Source organism: Dromaius novaehollandiae, chromosome 10 (assembly GCF_036370855.1).
Source record: "Dromaius novaehollandiae isolate bDroNov1 chromosome 10, bDroNov1.hap1, whole genome shotgun sequence".
Classification (NCBI taxonomy): domain Eukaryota; kingdom Metazoa; phylum Chordata; class Aves; order Casuariiformes; family Dromaiidae; genus Dromaius; species Dromaius novaehollandiae.
In genome coordinates this window covers 16,823,084-16,844,955 of record NC_088107.1, presented here as the reverse complement: position 1 = coordinate 16,844,955, position 21,872 = coordinate 16,823,084, and the positions used below count along the sequence as shown (strand labels likewise).

The following is a 21,872-nucleotide window of genomic DNA, read 5'->3' as shown; positions in this document are numbered from 1 at the left end:
TAAAAAAGGTGTTTGGATCAAATACTTCACAATTGTAGAAAATCTCAGGATTTCTCTAATAAATTTCTCTGCTCTTTCAGACAGGGCATGCTGCTTTTGGATCAAGAGCTATACATCTTTGAACAGTTTCTCCCCTCATATTCAATGTCTCTAGATTTTTTTTCTTTTTGGTCATTTCTCTTCTGGTATTTACCTGATAGCTCTTTGTTGCACTTGGAGCAGCACTGTGGCGTCTGGAGGCCTAATAGGAGCCTAAATATAGATGTTATTGCCAATAAAAGAAAGATTCAAATGGGATTAACCGGACTGGACAAGCACATTGGAGAGGGTGGGAGAATGTCTGTGAGCATTTATTAGGTAACAACTCCGACTTCTGCAACTGTGAAGCAACCATGTCTATTAGAGGCATTTCAGCACCAGAGCAAACTTTTGTTAGTTGGTCATAATGTGAGATTATGGGCTGTTGCTAGGTTTTTGTGGGGATGCAGTTCTGTGCATTTAATATTTCCTGAGAATATTAGAAATTGGAGCAATTTTTAAAAAACGAAAAGGAAACAACAAGGAAGATGTCCTAGTAATATAACATTAAAAAAATCAGTAAGTTTTTGTGGGGGGAAAAATGCTACAAAGTGTGAACATGGTAATTATTTTTTACTTGGAGCATAGATATTAAAATTTTTTTGGAAAGAATCAGAATTCACTTTGGCCTATTGCCAAAGCAGTGAACTTTATGACCGTCTTGGCATGTGCAGATAGAAGGCCCCTTCTGTCTCTTTTGCCAGTTATTGCTTATGTTGCCAGGAAATCTTAATCGTGCTGCTTGGAAGTGGCTGCTGGCCCATCCACGTGCTGCCAAGCTATTCCGCTGGATAAGGCGTCTGACTTAGCTTCAGCAAACAGTATCTTAGCTCTAGCTAATATATAGGAAGAAAGGTCACTGTGCTAAGGCCACCCTAAGGGACCATATGCTGTTGCAAACTACATTATCAATATGGTACTGCCGTTGATGCAACCCCATTATTAAAGCTGAAACTACAAGCGGATTGGGCGTAACTACATTTTCCAGAATCAAATGTGCAATATAAACTTAGAGTGAACAACAAAATAAGCAGAAAAAAACCCCGTCCTTTTTAATAATGGATGTTTTTATTGACTGATATTTTCCATTAAAACTTTTAAAAACCTGTAACCTTTTCTAGTTTGAAAGAAAAAGGAAGAAATGACTTAATTTTATTGCACTGTCACATTAGCAAGAAATGTTCTTTATGTTCAAGTTTCTCAAGCATCATGAGTTCTGCCACTATTTGTGCAGTAGTAGTCAGAAGAATGTAATGTGCAAGTCAAGTGAATTGCAGTCCTCTAGTGAATGTAAGCTCCTCATTAGATGTTAAATGTTTTACATTAGTAGAAATATTAAAGCTTGTTCGATGCATGGATGGTTCCTTCATTGATCTAGTTCCTGTTATTGTCTCTTTTCATGGGCAAAAGCAAAGGATCTTCAATTAGTTAGGCTGCAGTTATATTTTAGAATTTACAGTCAAAATTTATGCCTGGAATTATATTTGCAGGTTTTTGAAGTGCTCAAAGAAACAATAGCTGTTTTAGATGACAGGAATTTTGGTAGAATCCTGAGATTCCTGAGAGCATTGCAAAGGCTCTGTATGTATATAGCATTTCTGAAATACAGCTGTCCAGAAAATGTCAGCAAACACATTTAGAGAACTTTTCCTAATAATGATGTGACGTAGAGCATTACTGTGACTGGTTAATGCCCTAGCGCAGGGACTTTCAACTTTCATTGGGAAAGTAGTCTGACTTACTCTTGGACCACTATTTCTGTGTGTGACAAAATTAAGCTCTTGAATCCTTGTTCAAATGATCTAAATAGAAATGTTGTGAATTTCGAGGTCATTGGTGATACACAAACTGCAGTGAAGTAAATGAGAAACGTTACTGTTTTTCAGTCTTCTTCCATCGGTTATAATCACAGTGTATATGTGCAAGAGAGAGAGCGTGTGTGTGTGTCAGTCATTCTCTCCAGTAATTTCTGGATGTTTACGCCAATTTCAATCCAAATTCATAGAGGGGAAGAGATTTCAAATACTAAATTCCTGCATGTTTTCTGAAAATCAAAGCTGGGTAGAGAAGAGAGACCCTTGAGCAACACATGCTGTAGCATTAACATAAGGTTCAAGCTTGTATTTAATTCTAAGCTCCTTGGTTATCCATAAAGCTTACCTGTTACCTTGCACTCTGGCTGTCATTTGGGAACTACTGACTGGCGCATCAGACAGGGAAACTCATTAATACAGGGAAGACTGGCTTGCACTTGAGCTCAGTGCATACAGGCAGTGCAGATGCAATTAGCTTGAACCACTTTTCCCCTAGAATTTGCTCTTGACCTTTGACTGCCAGTACCAAAAGTGGGGGAGAGGAGCAGCTTCTTGCGGTTTAGTGAACCGCTGCTGGGCTGCAGCTGCCAGATCCATCAGCCTGCCTGCACTAGCTAGTCAGTGGACGCAAGCACAGCACTGAAACAGTTGCATTGTGTACCCGGTGCAAGCCCAAAAGAGGCAGGTAGAGGACATGAGAAGAAGGTGGCAGTAGTGCAGGGTGGGAAGGCAGACCTTGGAGTGGGGCTCAGACTGAGAACGGTCCTGGCAAGGGTTGCTCAGGGCATGGGAGGGACCTAGAGGGCATTGGGACACATGGGTACTGAAGGGGGTCACTGAGTTGTGGAGGGATCCAGGAGTGCAGAAAAACTGTAGGGACATGGGGAGGGAACTGAGACCATTGGGATAGGTGTGCCATGGAGACCACAGCTGGAAGTTAGCACATGGGGAGTTTAGGAGATGTAGAGTCCAACCATGCTGGAAACCAAACTTTAGTTCTGATGCTCATAGCATGCTCATTATAAATTCAGCCACTCAACAAACCATGCTTTATAAGTACTGTCCAGTTTATGATATTTAATTTGTCTACCTAAAGGGTGTGGAAGGCTGAGCCTATTCCAGTTGAGTTTGAACTGGTAGTTAAAAGATGTTTTAGCCAAGAAGTCTCCATCAGAAAAGCAGATTACTGTACCATTCTGTCCCATGAAAGAAATTGTTTTTGGTATCTTAGCTTTCTATCTATGCTGCAGAATTATAATTCTTTCCCAAACTAGAAGTAACACTGGATTACTGGTATCCTGTGAGCTGTTGGCTTTGGTCTGTGTTCTTTCTACCATTAAACATTGACCTAAATCACACAGAATTGAAAGAAAGTTAAGGCACAAATTGTTATTACACTGAATATGCTTCAAGCAATTAATAAGAAAGTCTCCTCTCTTTTTAGTATTTATTCTGGACTTTAAAGAAATGTAAGATAGTAAAGGTGATATTCACCTTCAATGTCAAATCTCATCGTCTTAATGGACTTTAATCCTCTCTCTCTTCAGCTTAACAGGCTTTTGAATCTTCTATGTGTCTCTTGCATTTCTAGTAGTTTTTCTGCTTCATGTAGAAATTATTTTAGTAGTTTTTTTCAGATCTAATATAGTATCCTCTATCTATATTGTGTTCTACTGAGGCTTCGGAGGATTTTATATCCCTAACTCATCTTTTATGTCTCTACTACGATTATGGAATAAAGAAATCGTAACAGCTATTTAAGTTTCTGCACAGTCCATTCCTCTGGTCTGTGATATAATGCTTAAGCGTTACTACTGTAATACCTGAAACATAGCGGAACTGGATCACAACTGAGATGTTATGTTCACTTTTGGCCACAAAAATCCAGCTAAGCTGCCAGCTGAGACTCTCAAGTAAAAAGTGCTAGCTTAACATGCGTTTTTATGTCAACTACTGAATTCTTCTGCTTTACAAAATGAACTGGACTAATGGAATCCTTTTCCCACCTAGTGACTTAATTTCATGTTTCCAGAAGAATCAAAGTAAATGATACTTGTGTTAAAATATTTTTTGCATACTTTTAGAAAGAATCATCTTAGCTCAAATTTGGGAATCTTATTTTTAGGTGCTTATTTGTATGCTTATTTGATGCTACATTTAGATAATCAACCTTTGCCAAAAATTGCCCTAGTTATTTTCTGCTATGTAAATATGCAAGAAAACCATGGTACTTCAGAACTACTCTGTGGCTTTTTAATAATAGCATCTTTGTGTGTTTTAAATGAGATGTTACGTTTGGTTGGTAATATAGTCCATCTTATTCTATGTACTTAAGTATAAAATAAGAACCTATAATATTTATTTATAAACAAAACTCACTTAATTTGAAAAAAAGGGTTTATATTTATCTGTCTGGAATGATTCACCTTCTGTAGTCTAATTCATATAAATTCACTTTTATAATGTAATTTCTTTTACTTTGTGGGTGGATAGAATGTTAAAAAGAAAATTGAAGCAAAGCTGTTTATTTCCTAGGTACAAATAAGTGAGAGAGTGGAGAAAGGGCTTTCACACACTGATTGCTCTTCTAGAGGATGGTTTGCTTATAGGCAATTGCTTGCACTAAAATTATGTGCCAGACACGCACAGCTTTGAAAAGGCTTTGTACCTCCTTGTAGTTATGTTGTTCATTGCTGCAGTTTCTCCTAAAGCAAAAATAAGAGAGCTGCAAGGCAGAAGGGAGTTCAGGGACCACGCGCACTGCGCTCCCTGGGAGCTGTCCCCCCGGGTTGTGTTAGAAGGCCTCTGACACAGGGCTAAAAAACTCATTGCCCTTCGTTAGTGATGATTAATGCTTTCTTGCCAGTTGTATAAGCCATTGTGACAAACAGATTTGCCTCACTCAGAAGAAGTGAAATGAGGAGAAAGATTCCTTGAAGAAAAGTTACTAGGTGTAGCCAACCACAAAGGAACTGATGCGGGGTAGGAGAGCTAGCTGACAGGCTAGCTGAGCTCTACTTTTCAATCAATCAGTGATAGGAGCAAAGAAACAAAATGTTGAGCAGAACAGAGAATTACATTATCTTCTGGACAAAGCTGGTGTGGCTGAGGTTGCATTGGGGGAGGGCAATAATGGAGTAAAAGTGCAGAAATATATATTAATCTACATCAATAACTGAGATTAGAGTTGCACTAATTTAAAACTGACAGGAGACAAGAGTCTGAGTCCAGTATAACAGACTGCCATGGCCTTTAACCTTGTAACTACTCTCTGTCACAAATCTAGTTAGTCTGTGAATAGTCTCTTTGTAGAAGGAAACATAGAAGATTTTCTTATTATTATTTTTAATGCATCTGGTCTGCTTTTCAAATCAGTCTCTTGCTTCAACGTACAATGAACTTAGATGTATCTGCTAGCACTAAGATGGTAAGTGACCTGTCTTTTGTGGCCCACAAGCAAGGTTTTAAGCTGCAGAAGCAATGAGCAAACAAGTGAAGTCCGTTGACATAACAGTCCTAGGTCATGAGGGGAAAGGGGGATGGAGAGAGCAAAGAGACCGACCTTGCTATAAAAGGTGCTGGAGATAGTGGGGGTGGGAGGATGTGCGCTGGCACAAGACAAGACCTGTGACTGCAGAGGAACTGGGGGGCAGTGACCTCCTCTCTCTGCCTCCTATTTGTTTCTCAGAAGAACCGAACTTTTAAGCACGCACTAGAGTCCGAATAGAGCTGGATAAAGCAGATGTGAGAAGCCTCAAACTAAAGTTAATGCTCTGATTTTTGGTTCTGTTAAAAATACAGAATTTGATGTAGGCTCATAAATGGTTTGCTAAGATTCAGCAACCTTATAAGGATGTGCCAGCCTTGCTGCCTCGTATGACAGGCCAAATTATGACATTAAATGAAATTAATAGCACGTACTGTGTTTTACTTCAAGATTTTACACTGTTCAAAATGAAACTCAAGGTGAAGTTTAATGTGCAGAATCAGAGAAAGGCAGTTCTGCCTCTTGTGGATTGAAATCACTGTGCCACTTACATATAAAGAATTTTTATAGGAAATGGCTTGTAAAACTGTTAATATGAATTAGCATAAATGCAAAATACAGCTACTGAAAGAGGCCATGCTTCTGCAAATGTGTGTATCTTGATTTACTTCCACCTAAGGAGGAAGTTACATTATCCTTTCCATACTTAGAGTATTAGAAATACAGTTAAATAAGGAAGAAAACTAATGTTTGCTATGTACAGGTTATCAGTGAAGACAAAAATGAAACTGACTTTGTCAATCACATTAGAGAGGTCTAAAAAATGCTGTTGTGTGATGCACTGCCACACTCCAAAAATCAGACCCTGGCATAACATGTAGTGTCGCAATTGCATAGGACAGGGTTGTACAACCACGTAAATGATAAAGATCCTCCACAGAACTTTTCTCACAAAACATACTGCAGATGTATCCCTTTCACTCAAAGTTATTTGTGACACTTGCGGTGAAAGGCAGCCCACATTAGGCAGCGTAAAAGCTTAAATACTGTCGGATAGCTAGAATTTTTTATTCATTTTTATTCATAGTGGGAGACTATTCTATTTTGTGGAATACTTCCACCAAGCAGATTATAACTGCTATTGGTTCAGTGACTATTTTCAAACTTACACATTTTTAATTTAGCTGTCACCAGAAGTTTTGTTAAAGGCCAGATCACCTTAGATGTACAGCCTTTCAGAATGTATAGATTTTCACTGAGAAACATTTGCCCTCATTACAAACAACCACATTTTCCAATAAACACCAATAGTTATAAATGTCATATTTTATGGTCATAGATTTGATTAAGGCAATAACACATTCAAAAACAAAACAAAACAAAACAAAACAACCCAACAGGTTGATGACCAGACAGTCAGTACTTAATTTTTAGAGCATAAACATTTCAACAAAAATTCATGATCGCTGTTTGTTTGATAGGATATTACCTTTTTTCTTTCCTCCATGTGTGTTTGCTGGGGCGATGATACAGGAAAGCAACAAAAATGAGAGAATTAGGAGGCTTTTCATTTCTTCTTTCTCTGCACAAGAATTGGGGAATTCACTGCTAATTTCTGCCAAACAGATGTGAAAAGGGCAGGATTAACAGTGCTTTGCAAGAAATTCTTTGTCCATTAATCATTAACCTCGAAATCTCCTGTCTACTGCTCTGATTTGTCTGTTTCCAACCTCTTCATTTTTATTTTAAGCCACCTGTGGCAGAAATAATTTGGAACTGGATCTCCTACCTTGCTCAACCACGCTTGGCTGTGAACAGAGCAGACTTAAGGGCGTTTGTACTCTGAAATACTGCTGAAGGCCATGGGTAGCTGGCTCCGGTTTGGTTGGCCAACAGCTCGGTCTGAACATGTTGCAAAATAACCACAAGAAATGAAGAATAATCTAAATATTTCTCAAATAGACAAGTGCTAGTAAGGGAAATGTCAAATTTCTGTGTGTATAATAAACCCTTCTCTTATTTCAGTGATAAAATTGGTACTAGGTTTTGGATAACAGGAAAATGTTTGTTTTCAAATTATATGAACAGACTGTTATCACATGAGAAATTTATGAATTCAGCACAATTAACCGATACCACTCTCCGCCAGCGAAACACTCATAAGGAAGTGTATGTAGTAAATAAAGGAGTCATTTCAGAGAAAAAAGGTATTACTTATGTGGCATGTTTTATGCTGGAAATCAAAGCAGAATCTTAACTACAGCAGTGTGCGTACCTGCCGCAGCGGGCAGGTGTGCGCTGCACAGTGCGACGGGCTAGAAAAGTTCTCTCAGGTAGGCAGCAAGTCTTACTGCTAGGTGGGAGCTCGCACATGAACAGGACGAAACGCCCTGGCGAGACCAGCTAGTGCCTGCAGGGAGCGTTAAGGTACTGTTCCCACATCGGCAAGGTACGACTGTGCCTTCTAGAGACGCTAGCTCATTTTAAACAACTCAGGTGCCAATAATGATGTAGCCATGGAAGCACAGGGCTTAGCATGGGTTGCAAATCCACTGCATTTCCATTAATTATTGGGTTGCCAGGCTATCTGGGTTAATATTGCCAAATTCCACAGATACCTGTATACCTGAACTAGTATATGATTAGCCAGATTGGTATATACCACACCTCACTTGGACTCTTTGACAGCATTGCAGACTTTTTTTAAGAAAAAGGCCTCTCACACAGTAAATCTTCTGCTAGATTCTGAAATTATTTCCTAAGCCAAAAATGACTTCCTCTAAATACAGTCATACAAAATTAAATTAAACTTTTTTCAGAATTTTGACTACTCCTGAAATCTAAAGTGCCTTTGAGAAAGAAAGTGCAAAGAATATAAATCTCTGTTGTTAGACTATCTGATGCAGAGCACCTACCTGATGCAGAGCACTTGTTTATGTGTATCTTGAAATTGTTTTCCTGGGACTCTATTTTAATCTTTTATTAAGAAGGTGTCCTATTGCAGGCAGGAATAGGTCATTCAGTTTGTGCTTTCTTGGTATCACTAGAGGTTTAAATATACTCTTTCCTAAATAAGGCACTTGCCTTTAAAGTAGGTTCTTGCCATATGGAAGGCAGAAGTACAGCTGTTTCTTTGGCACTGCATTCCTGAAGCTGTCATGGAAATTGAGCATTGCAGGCTGAGTGTGTGCATGTCTCAGGGGTGAGGGCTGCCCAGCCCTGAGGACTTTCCTCTTGGGAAACTTGTGTGTCTTTTCTGCAGACCTTCCTGAATGTCCCAAGGTCAGCACAGGTAGGGAGAGTCTCTAGAAGAGCTATTTCAGTGGTGGTAAATGAAGCAAGAGCACAAGAATTTGCTGACCCTTAAGGGATGCAAAAGGTTCGGATACAAGCCTCTTACCTGGAACTAGAGCAATTAATTGCCATTGGCCTTGGAAAGAAACTCCTTTCAGTATGTGATTTGGGAAGAGAAATAACGTTCTGGATGCTATCAAGGTTTGTAGTGATATGCCCAGAGCCCCAACCACTGTGCCAATCCATTCCTACATCTCCTCACTCTCTTGCTGTCTTACTTCCTCTGCATGCGTGTTTTGGGACTGGTGCCTTACAAGCAGAGCAGTTTTGTTGACAGAAGGTCAGATGCAGTTGGTAATTTAAGTAGCTTTCCTCTCACCTTCAGTCTTATTTATTTGTGTTCTCCTTGCAGTAGAATTGAAGCAAAACACACAGACAAACTTTCATAAGAAAACAGAATGTAACTGCAAAATATGACTTCATGAAGACGCATTCAGATTTCTCCAGAGTTCACTGGAAAGTGCCTGTACTCTGGTCACTGCTGCAGAAAAGCTGTCATGTAATCCTGCAGTTGTGACAAAATTGAAAACCGGCCACTTGGAAGATATCCTTAGGTTGGTTAGGGGCTGCCTGAGGAATAGGCCAAGTGTTGTTTCTTGGATTTATTTCATGGATTGAATGGTAAAGCTACACTGAAGTTCACATTTGGTGGAAATGAGAGCTTCCTGGCTTCTACCTATCACCAGAAAAAAATTAAAAAAGGGAAACATTATGATCTGAATTACTCCTGGATCACAGTAAGAAATACATTCCTGAAATTCTGTAAAAACTGCAAAGTAATTTCCCCCTAGGTCTGTAGTTTTACGTAAGAATTAGTAGTTCTTCACTAATCCTGATTAGCTAAAAACTAATAAGGAATATGAAGGCATAACTCTGTCTGAATAATTAAGAAGCCTTCATGTGCTCGGGAGGAGTGATTGTGTAAATTTTTTTTTGCTAAACTTAATTTGCTAAGGATTTGCTGTTTAGGAATAGGAAATAAAGACAATATTTTAATTCAAGAACTCTAGAACTATCTGTTAGACTGAATTAATGAAACAGAGCTTGAAATTCAGAAAAAGAGCTACTGAGGCAAAAACAGAGACACCTGAATTTTTTATGAAGCCTCTTATCATTCCTACTAATCTAATTCAATCTTGAAAGAGTGAAACTATAGCCCTACCATCCCAACCTGAGGAGTTTTTAATTACCAATTGATTGTTATAAGTAAGAGCTGTTTTTAAGTATCCCAGCTAAAGGTTTCTCTCTTTTAGAAGACAGTAAGTCCCATAGGACCTTGTGTCCCAAAGCAGAACTATAAACTGGTGTGTTAGACAACAGAAAATGTGCTCTTAGGGAAACTCTGCCATTGTGTTTGATGCATTGTTTTGGCATCCAGGAACACTCTTCATGGAGAGTGGCCCATTGTGCTGGCTGTTAAATGAATATAGGAGAAAAATGCAGAGCATCTCTTTTCCCCTCTCACTTCAAAGTGTTTCCAGCCTAGAATGGGAGACAATAGATAGAAGCAGACAGCTAGAAGGCTGCATGAGCAAACTCTCAGGCAATACTGGTCGCCACAGCTGGCAGTGATCTTGGCATACCAGTGGCCAAGAGGTTGTCAAGACCTGATTCTTTGGTGCACGTGCATGTGTGTGTAAGTATATTAATAAAGAGGAAATACAGACTGAGGTGATATGATCAAAATACTGGCTGATAAAATACTCTTTGCAGCAGTATTTTGAATGGATGTGAGCAGAGAAAGATTTTATTTGGCAACGCCAAAGAAAAGGATTTTCTGTAATTGAGATAGGAGATGGTAAGAGCTTGGACAAAAATTTAGGCTGTGATGGTGGACAGGAAATGCTGTATTTTGGTAAAGCTAGCATCGGTGCAAATGACTGGTGTGATTTAGCACTGCCTTGCAGTGAGAACTCAGAGAAATGTAAGATGAAGATCCTGTGAAGTTTACTGGACTGACTGACAGGTTGAGTGGTGATATTATCCACAGTAATCAAGACAGAAGGAAGTGTTTAGGGGAGAAGATTGAGCTGTTTGCTGCAGACAGGAATTGCTCTGGAACAGAGGGGTGTATCTGTGAGGTACGGAAGAGACTTCTGGATCTTTGCTTCCGAGGAGATTGCCCAGAAATAAAGACTGTAGGCATCAGTCTTTACTTCTCACTGGAAAACCCATGTAGGAAACCAGAATGGGGTTATGAGCATCTTATGAAGGACCTTTCTGAAGGAATGATTAAAGTGGTTAGAGGAAAATTGCTGGAAGGAGGAGTCACAAAAGGAGGCAGTACCAGGAACCTGCCTTCCTTCCCATTATCTGCAATACTTTGGCAACTCTGCATCAATCCTTGCTACTGTTAATTTGTTTTTCCAGTCTTGACATAATATCGGTGTTAATGGTGAGGGAGCTAAGCAGTGTCATGGGAATATTTGTACAATATCTGCATGAGAGATTCCACAGTGTGCGTTCAAGATTAGTTTATATAGCACAAAAGTGCATGGCACGTTAGTCCACAGAGAGCAGATGCCATTGTGTCCTGTAGGAAGGAGCTGCTCGCAGTGGCCTTTCCATTGTCACACTGTGTTTTCAGGGTGTTTTTCTTTTTCCTGAGTCTATTCTCCATTTCCTTTACATGAGTAATTCCACTTAACTTTATTATGCACTCAAAGAGAAGAATGGAGCTCCTGCAACATGATTAACATTAGAGGTGGAAGACTCAGATAAGTATTTTTCTGTAGATCTAAATATTGAAAGCATAACCACTGCCGTCTTCACCCTATTTTTCTGGTCACTCAGTGAAGAAGTTATCTGCTTTGCTTGAGCTGATCTCTCTCTGCTTGCTTGACAGTTATGTTTGTATATAATATATAATTTTCTGCAAATGTATGACCTAAATTATTTTAGGAATGAGTTCTTTATATAAAAATATAATAAGAAAGAGTATTTGCTACATTATGAGAAAAGAAAAAAAGGAAGGACCATACAATACTTGCTCAGAATTACTTGCTGTATATTGCATCATAGGCTGAAATGGCTTTAATCGGCCACCTTTGAACTATATGAGCTGCAGTGAGTGGGAGCTGTGATTTTACAGGGAAAAATCTTTCCAGAAAAAGACCTGAGGATGCACCAGGGCTTTGTATTAGTCCACTGCTCCACCACAGAGAATGCCTTACTTCTGAGGTAAGTTGGATTCTTCTTGGACACCATTGGTTGACTGGTGGTCTCCCAGGGAAATATGAACTATAAGACCCTGCTCTGCTGTGGTCCTGTACCACCGGTAAAGCCAGCAAAGGCCAAAATGTTCAAGAGTTGAATACCTCCCAGGTACTAGAAAATCAGGGACTAAACATCTTGGGCCTGGATTATTCTAAATGCAGAAAAACTATAAAGAAAGCCTACAGAGTGATGCAGGAAATAACACCTGGAGTGTGCAAACCATGCTGTGTCCTGATGTGGTTTTCAGGAGTCAGGGAAGATTATTTCTTGAGGGTGGGTGTCTTACCGGTGCTCTAGGTGAGGCAACTGGCATAGTTTGGTATTTGAAAAACACCTGAGTCCTAAAAAATGTGTGTTCTAAATTTAGGGTTTGAATATGTTAACCATAAACTTTAAAGTCAACATCAATATCAAGCAGCATCAAATATAAAAAAACCCCAGTTTTCTACTACATATTCGTCTATCAGATGAGTAGATCTGATCTCTTCTTTCTGTAATGCCCGACGTTTGTACTTAGTTTGTATTCCATATTGAACTCATTCATACCTACCATGGTGTTTTGGATTTTTTTAGATACTAAGTTTAAAAATAGATAATTAAAATTGCTCCTCCTTTTGATTCATTGCTTATATAGAACAGGTAAAACAGTGATATTTTGTGTTCCATGGAGGCTAGTGATTTGCCTGCTTTGGAGGAAGTAGAATCTTTTCTTAAATACACAGCTCCAAAGGTAAATATCAAGCTTATGTTGCTGTGTTCATATCTCGTTTGCATATACTGTAAGAGGGCTTGATAGCCCTCTCTTCTGCTAGAGATGCTGCTTGTTCAACATATACCCAGGAGGTATATTCTTAATCAGAATCCCCATCTGCTTCTTGGCTAATGTCCCAATTACAGTTAGACCTCTTGCACATATTCACATCTATAATAAAATTGATGGTTTCACTACTGAGAAGCAGCACATGATTAATGGTGCATTGTACTGTGTGAGCTTTTGTTTAAATATATTTTCTTAATCAAGTTAAATAAAGGAACACAGAATAGAAATTTGTCAGACATACAGTCTCTGGGTTTTTTTGAGAGCACACTGTTCGTCAAGATGGTTTTCAATCACCTGAAGACCAATAACACTGTAGTACAAGATGTTCTTTCAGGTTTAGAAGAGATTTTATGGGCCAGAACTTCAAATGGCATAAATTGGCTTCTGTGCAGCTATAATGATATTCACCAGCTGAGGATCCTCCCTGTGTTCCTATAATTACCCACTGGCATCTGAAAAAAGATTCATGCGATGGTTATACTAATATATTTGAGGTAATAGAGCAAGAAGATTTTCATGTGGTTGAATTTTTAACACATTTTTTTAATCTAAAATTTATTCTGCCTGTTTCATCATTCCTAGGATTTCTTAATATCAAATCGCTCTGAAAAGACATTTTTAGATGGACTTTTTGTGTGTAGATTCATGGCCTATGTCAAACATAATAGCTGCACCAGAGTCTGAAACATCCTATACAGCAATAGCCATTTAGCAATCAGACTCTTCAGTATTAAATTCCCAATTAAATAAGTGATCAGAAAACTTTGTTTTCTGACATGAAAGAACACCAGTCATTTGCATATATACAATCTTGTGAAATACAGATTTCTTCTGCAAGATACATTTCATGGTTTGTAGCCTCTGTTAAGGTAGTCTTTTTCCAGCACTTGTCACTCAGAATATTATCTGACTTTTCCTTGAATGCACAGCTGGGAATAAGAACTACATTCTTGTAAATTTAGAAGGAAGCTTAACACATTCTGTCTAAATGTCTCATTTAGTAGTTTTTAAAATATACCCCAATGAGTAATTGTGTTATAAACAGCTGTAAGTAAAGAAGAGAACCCAAATACAATTGCCAAGCATAAATAGAATTGTTCAGTAAATGGGTCATCTGTGCCTACTTCCATTTAAAAATAATTTTTTGGTTTGTTTCTCTCAATGTTAGCTTCATGCTTTTTGTAACAATGCATGGTTTGTTTAGTCGCCTTAGAGAAATGCTTTTTCTTGGCTATGTGTCTGCCTTTCTTCCTCATGGGTGGGTACCCTGTGTTCACTTGGGGTATGTCTTTGAAAGCTTCACAAATCAGAAAGGCACAGATTAGATGAACCAAGTAAGAGGGGAGAACAAATCCCAGTCTCTCTGGGCTGCCCACCCTGTTGCACTATGTGTAGAATTTTCTATTCTGTGCCTGCATATTGCTCCTGCCTTAAAATAGGTGAAGAGCTGGATTGCTCCCTGACCTCTTCCTTACAATTAGTTTTATTCTCCAGGCATACTGGGCTAAATTTCTGCATAGTTATACAGTAATGGAAAGGGTAGCACAGGCATATTGCTAACCTTTTCTCCACCTGCTTTACCTTATTTTGAATTTTCACTGCTGTCAGTATCAGATATCAGAGAAGATGGTATAGCCTGTAAAGTTTTGATTTGAATTTATCAAAAAATTGTCATTGTAAAAGCAGGTTTTCCGTAGAGCTGTGATCTGCAATATGTAGGAAAGCTTCCATGATTCAGCACTGCAGTGTCACTTCTGTAAAGAATAGATGTGGTTTTGGTAACCCCGGCATGCCTGCTGGGGATACTTTCTTCTGTTTATGGCAAAGTGCTGTAAGCCTGTACTTACGAGCATGTAAACCAGACATTTCCCTTCCTTGTACTGCATGTGAAACAGTCAACTCAAACATGTGCAACAAATCTCATTGGAAGACTGTGGCCAAATCCAACCTCCTCCTCCCCCACCCCCCGATTGAGCTTTATAGTTTTAAGCAAAAACAACACAAGCACAAAGCCTTTGCAAGCTGCCTTGCTTGTTCACCTCCCTCACATCAAACAGAAACACATCTGAAAGAGATGTATTCATGGTAAAAACAACAATGCTCTCTCCCTTCTCCTTCCAGCTACTGTGCTTAGAAGGAGGGAGACTTTTTGATAAGAGATAGAAAGCAGACTTGTTTCAGAAATTGACTGATAGTTCTTATGAATAAAGAAGACAGCCAGAACAAGACAACTAGGGCTTATTGCAGGCAACATGTTTGAAGAGGATACACTTGAAAGCACTTAAAATAAAAGGCAGAGAGCCATGCCAAAGTAAAGGAACTTGAAAGACATTAAATATTCAAGTGCTGATTGATGATGACTCTTAGAATTAACACACTTGTGAGACCGAAACCTGGATTTCTCTGGGGAGTTGCTGTCACTGGAATTGAGCCTTTAAGAAAAAGAAAGAACAAACAGACAACAAAGGTGGAAGAAGAAGAATTGGAATAAAATACACAGTAGATATGAACAAACTCCTCTGAACAATGAAACAAAAACCTCTTTGACAATAAGGAATAGCAATGAGAAACAAAAACTTGATGCTGGGAAGAGGTACAAATTTTCCTACTCCATAGCATAGCCAGACTAATCAGCAGTAAGAAACATTTCCAGGCAATCATTAATCCTGTACCCACTCGCTGCGTCATTTTATACACCTGTCTGAAACAAGTGGTTCTGGCCACCAGAGCCACCGGGAGGCAGCTCCATGAGGCAATACTGCAAGTGGGTTTTTAAAAAATAATAAAAAAAGCTCTCCTTGAAACACCCTTCCACACCTCCCTTTGCTCCCTGCACCCTCGTGTCTTCCCTGCTCTGATCCATGTAGCTAGTACCACTTTGGCTTTCGATGCTGGAATAGCTATGTCACTATTAGTAATTATGAAGAATGGGGAGACAAGGGAGCATGGCCAGACAAGCAGACCGTTTGAGGTGGCTCGTTATGGACCCCAAAAGTTTTGTTTCTCCCAGGCTCTGAAAGAGCTCCTGCCAATCTTAACAAAAGTTAGGTACTGGATTAGATAGACCCTTAGGTCTGACATATTGTGGCAGTTCCTACATTTCTACAAGATTATAGGAGATTACAGGATAGAAAATTGGCTTACTTTAGGGATGGAGAAGCCTTAAATGCTTTGAACTTCAGTTAGGATAAACATATAGACATTTAAAAGCTTCTCCAAACTTTCTGAAAAGCTGGCTGAAGATGTTTTTCAGGTGCTTTTGCTTCCCAAAATGTCTGAAGTTAAACAGAAGAAAGGAGCGGTAAAACAGTATTGAAAGTATTTAATCCTTTGAACCTTAACATATTGGTTTAGGTTCATGCTCTGCTTGGCATATAGTTTTGGATCAGTTTGACCAATCTTAATTGATTTGTGATGAGCAACGTGATCTTTTTAATGGGATTTATATCATCAGATTTTGTAGTCAGCTGCCTGTCTTTTTCTGGCTTGATAATTCTGTAGGTATGACAATGGCATTTGAAAGTTCGGTGTGGTTGCTCCATCTATTTACTGCTGTGGTGATGTTGGGAGAAGTGGTCCTTGGGCCTGGATTTCATAAGGGTTTCTGCTGATTGTAAGCTTATCAAAAGCAGCAATCCTTTACACTGCAAATGATAACAGGGAGCAAAAAGCTTTGTGTAACTTGAGTAGAAGATTGTGCAAAATTTGCTTTGCTTATGCATAGACATCAGGACTGGTTCTGAAAAAGGCACAAACTTATGCTTATTTCCTTTGCTGGGATGAACATGTCTGAAAATTTCTGCTGTCTTGCTTCTGAAGGCAGGGCAATAAGAATGCTTCTCAGTGCTTTTGAATAAGTTTTTTTTTTTTTAATCCCAAGTGCCCAGAAATTTTCTGCAAATCAACACCATAAAGAGTATGACTGTCAGACCGTAGTTTGTAATAGGCAGAGCATTATCTACAGATTACATTTCAGGCCCCTGAGGGGAATTGTGTAGGAAAAGCTTTTGCCAGGTGTAAGCTATGGCTTACTTGTCATTCTCTGATACTAAAGAATCTTAGACTCCTTCTTGAGCACCAAACTTATTTTAAATGAAAAAAATATATACATCCCAACCACTTTATATACAAGCAGGTATCTTAAAATGAAAAGGCCAAAAGGGCCTCTCGGTAGAAATGTTTAACTATATTTTCGTATGGCTGGCTGAGTAGTACATTTGGTCAAAATATAGTAGTGGATAAAACACTGCAAACAAAGATCCAGTTCAGCTGGAGGAGGATGGCCTGGCAGGATCTTTCCACGTATGTCCTGTCAGGATAATCCCACTTCAGTTCAAAAGAAAACAGCCTAAAAAGCAGAGAAGTCCTTAGACAAAGACTTTGGCAAAACTCTTCAGACAACAGAAAAGGCAAGTAGTCTCTAGGTAGTTTCTAGCTAGCCCATGCAGCCAGGTTGCCTGCCTGCATTCCCGTTCCCTCTCCTGGCTGCTGATGGGGGGACATGGTTGTTGCCTTCAGCCTCACAGTGGTTTTATTCTTTATTGGGACGAGATGTCTCCCTGACAAAGGACAATGTATAGAAAACATGTGCCTCATCCTTCGTTTTGGCAAGGCAGGAGGAGGTAGGAAGGGGGGATTTGGAGATGTATGGTACATATTTTAGTGAGTTCAAATAAGAAGCAATCTTCCTAGAGGCAGCTGTTCCTCTTGCAAGATTTCTCACTGTATGTGGTGCTTTGTAAAATTCAGTGCTCAATGATCCATTGTTTATTTCAGTGACAATTGAATTGCCTTGGAAATTAGCTTGCTCGGGAGACTAATTCGAGTGATGGGGAAGTTTGGCTGTGGCAGTAGAGAATGGTTAAAGAATTGTTGACTTCTGTTCATATAAACAAAAATGAATGTAGCCTACTGGAAATGATTGAAATGCTTATTTCTTTGTTACTTCTGAAACAGCAAGTCTTTGACTTCTAGAGTAACCATAGGATAACTGAGTGTTTGTATTGATGTTGCAGCGTCCATGATTGTTGAAATGACTTACAGCAACAAATCAGTGCTGCACCTGAAGTGACTGTTAATTCAAACAATTTTTTGATAGTGTCCTGTAGATACTGATGATCCACAACTGAAATGAGAAATGGGAAGAGCTGTTAAACACTGAATATAGCACAGATGTTTCCTGTTATAACAGATTAGCAAAACATCAGAATTCAATGGGCCTTAAACGTCCACCCCCATCTGTGGTATTCATTGTTAGCATTTTGCAATAGGCCAAAAGAGCAGGCTTATAATAATAATAAAACCCTACCAGAGTGTTTCTTCTAGCTCTGTTCCCCCACCCCCACCCCCCCGGCTGTATTCCTTCATTTGTATGTAGAACATTTTATGGTGGGCAACATAGATAACACAAAGCTAGTTCTCCATCTGGGAGTCGCACTTATTGCAGCCAAGTGCACTGCAAACAAGCCCTTGAGCATATGCCGCATGCACAAGTAGAAATGTGCTGAGAAAGCCTGATGAAGTCAGTTGTGTAATATTCTTTGCCAAATGACCAATTTGTGCTTGTTGCTTTTAAGTAATTTTGGTTCAACAAAGTGCTTTGGAAGCCTCTTTGCCTGAAAGAGGAAGCTGAGTGAAGGGCTGACAGCAAGTTGTGCTGAGTGATCGGAGAAGAGTTGTGGAAGTAAAACAGCTCATTAACCAGGATGGTTGCCACAGGTCCACTCAGTTAAAATGGTGGCAAAGCTCATCTTTCCGTAACTTGGTTGGGAGATGAAAGAGGGGAAGGGAGCAAGCATAACAGTGGCTCTGCACGCAACATGAATTGCAAACACATGCGCAATTTACTGCGTAAATAAGCTCCTCGAGTCTCTTTCATGCATATTTATTCAGGGTTGAATGTCAGCCTTCATTTTCACTTGCATGCATACAGGCATTGGATGTATGACAGAGATATTTGATTTGGGGATTTCAGTATTACTCTTATTTTTATTTTTATTTTGTTTTTCTTATATACTTCAGTGTGAGTTAACACCAGAAATGTAAGTTCTGTTTGCAAAAGTCCATAATGCCTTCTGAGACAGAACAGCCGTATCCAGTGTAATAGAAAAAGATGGTGGAACAAAGTCCTGCAAAAGTGACTTGCCATCTCAGAAATGTTCTTTACAGTAAAAGAGATTTAAGAGGTTTGGCCTACATAGTTATTGAAAAGAATTTTAGTTCCTTGATCAACAATTACAAGCACCAGGCTAAGAAGGAGATTTCTGATGCAAGGAGTGCACATTTTTACAGTAGGGGAATTAACTGCTGGAATATCAGGATCCTGCCATCCGCTGGGTAACAGCCTTCTTAGCACTGAGTACACCTGCCTTGACAGAAGCACTAAGGATCTTTACGCAGGAGTCAGCCTAGGTTGTCATAACGGTTCCTCTCACCTTAAGCAATTCAACAGTCTTTCAAAGATGGAACAGGGTAGTCATGAAATGTCTCTCTCATGCAAGCTGTAGCTCAATGATCCTCCCATTTTTCTAGCTGTTACGGATTGCATAAATGCAATCTATTTTCTATACTTGAAGGCTGAGAGTTACTTAAAAGCTCTAGGACATGATTTAATTGGAAAGGCATCATCATTTCATTTTGATTTTGGACTTTCTGCTGTTCTACTAGTGTGGCATTTTGGATGTTTCTTTTTCAAACATGAAGAATGTGTCCCTGAGTATGATCATGGCCATATCACTGTGGCTGATAATGGAGAAATTAGGAGGGTGGAGGCATTTAGTTTTTAATCTTTTTGATCTTTGGGGATTTGATTCATCTAGGTAGTGTAATTATGCAGTGATTTTTATGAAGTTCAATTCAGTTATGCCCTTAAAAGGAGGCACATGCTTAAGCATTACTGGTTTAGGAACTTTTTAAGTAAAGGATTTGAGAGAGAGAGAGACTCTACTGCGAGGTGCACTGGTATAATCCAGAGCTGTTTTGCCCTGGTAGATGGGTTTGCATTTGCAATGCAGACAACAGAGTTTGTCCTGTTATTTTGGTCTAATACTGAGATGGTTTCCTTCATCCCTCTCTGTCTGGTTGCTTTGCACAAAGTTGTGCTAAAGCCACTGCAGGTAGCTATGGAAAATTTTTTCTGGTGTGGAATGATTCTTCACTGGTGCAAAGTCATGGGTGCAAGCTGCTCTAAGTTTCTGCTGTCATCTCTAGATTCACCTCTGCTACAGCAGATCATCATGGACAGTAGCTAGACATCTATTTTTTTTAACATTTATTAATGACCAAATATAATGGCATGACTGTGAGTAGTGTAGTCTCCAGCTGTTTTGTCTATGCTTTTCTTCTGGCTCCAATGCTCCCTGCTACTGAGAACTACTTCTCTCTTTCTCTATGCATCTGTATCTATTGTCAATTGTCTCCGTTATTCCATACTTCCTCCTTGGCGCTGGTACACCATGGTTCAAGCGCTCCTGAGTAGCAGCTTGTCAAAGAATCTGTGTATCTGTCTCCCACTGACTAGAGTCTTGTTTACAAGTTAAAAGGAGTTCACTTGGAAAAATTACGTATGGTTTCCTGTGCAGCATCAGACAAAGCTAGTATAAAGTACCCCCAAGGCAGGTGTGTTTAATAACATCATTAGTATTGTTTACAAATTGGAAAGAATAAAAAGCAAGGAAAAGTAGCCTTTTGGTTTCTCAAACTGTTTTTTCTGAATAGTTTTGTTTTCTGTTTAAAAATGTATGAAAGCAATACCACAGCATTCAGCTTAATAACAATAAGTGGTAACATCACAACTAGTGTTTAAAATATGGCATTGAGAACCAGTGGTTCTTTCTGATCTGATTCTTTCTATGTCTCTAATTGCTTGTTAGCTCAATGGTAACTCTCACAACTTTCCATTGCTCAGATGTCCCATTTGCAGGAGGGAGGTTAATAGTACATATTTTTCTGGAGCGTAGTGAGGCTGAATGAGTCCTCTCTAAATGACGTTGTACTTTCTGGAGGAAAGGTACTATATAAATTAAAGTAATAGCTATTTTATCTAATCGAATACTTCAATCTAACAGATGGAAGCAAAGCTTAAGAAAAATGTTGAGTATTTTTTCCTTTGCATATTTCTGCTATTTTTATATCACAGAACTCACTTTGAAATGAATGCCTGTTAAAGGAACATAAATGTTAACAGCATACATTTTCCCACACACAGTTATATGTTCCCACATCAAAAACTTTAACTTTAAAGTTATTGTTTTTAGACTACACACATTACCAGTGCAAACGTTATATGCAAGGAAGCAAACAGCCACTCCATGAGCTGTACAGCTACAGTGCAGTATTGCTCCTTTGCAGTGGGGCCACTGCATCCTCCCGCCACTGCCCCACACATGGATTGCGGTCCTGCACATTCGGCAGGGCAGGCATTTGATTTTTAATGAGAATCATAGCTCCAAAAATTTAGTGACTCTCTTTATGACCTGGTGCGCTGATCAACTTTCTGTGGGCTTTGAGGAACTATTGAGTATTGGGAGTGCAGGGGGAGATGTGCTGTGGCTCTGTTCACAGCAAGCCAGTGACACCAGAGGGGTTGTGCCCCTGTCACCAGCTGCAGTTGGTAATTTCAGGCTTCTCCCTGCTGCAGCCAATGGCAAACCCAGGTTTCTTTGCACCTGGCTTCCCTGCTCCAATTTCTGCATTTGCCTTGGTTCATGCCTCTGCTCTAGTCTTGATTTCAGTTTCAATCTGTGCTTCTTTTCCTAGGGCTTCTAACCAGGGAGCCTGACAGTTGTCTTTCCCAAAGCTGTAAGAAGTGACATGTTACTCCTTGAAGAACTCATGGGGCAGAGCACAGGGACTGTCTTGTGAATCATCTAGCTGACCAAGGGGCTTATGGTGATCAGAGAAGAGGTAAGCAGTCTGAAATGCATGTACTTTGGAGAAAAAGAGGAGGCTTCTAGCACAGGCCTCATTCATGGGATGCAAATCTTTCTAAACCCTTGCTTGTTATGGCAACCCGGACCACCCCACACTGTGGCATGAGGTGCTGAGCAGCCACGGCTGACCTGCCGTGCCCTGCGGCTGCCTTCAGGAACCTCACAGAACCCAG

General features: G+C 39.5%; 1 protein-coding gene and 1 long non-coding RNA gene across 6 annotated transcripts in view; one reads left to right on the top strand and one right to left on the bottom strand.

The window, feature by feature from the left end:
* LIPC (lipase C, hepatic type) overlaps positions 1–7,028 on the bottom strand; it is a 64,978-nt gene extending 57,950 nt beyond the window's left edge. For 2 of the 5 annotated variants that reach the window (XM_026113341.2, XM_026113342.2), the window contains exon 1: positions 6,869–7,026. In XM_026113341.2, coding sequence (XP_025969126.2) covers positions 6,869–6,950 — 82 coding nt within the window. In that variant the 5' untranslated portion in view covers positions 6,951–7,026. Of the gene's footprint in view, positions 1–6,868 lie in introns of all 5 variants that reach the window. The other 3 variants (XM_064517435.1, XM_064517436.1, XM_026113343.2) reach the window with 3 other exon arrangements.
* The window catches only part of LOC112991095 (uncharacterized), a 69,331-nt gene extending 47,664 nt beyond the window's left edge, over positions 1–21,667 (top strand). The window contains exon 4 of the long non-coding RNA XR_003261217.2: positions 21,527–21,667. This is a non-coding gene — a long non-coding RNA (uncharacterized LOC112991095). The remainder of the gene's footprint in view (positions 1–21,526) is intronic.
* Positions 21,668–21,872: the final 205 nt, after the last annotated feature.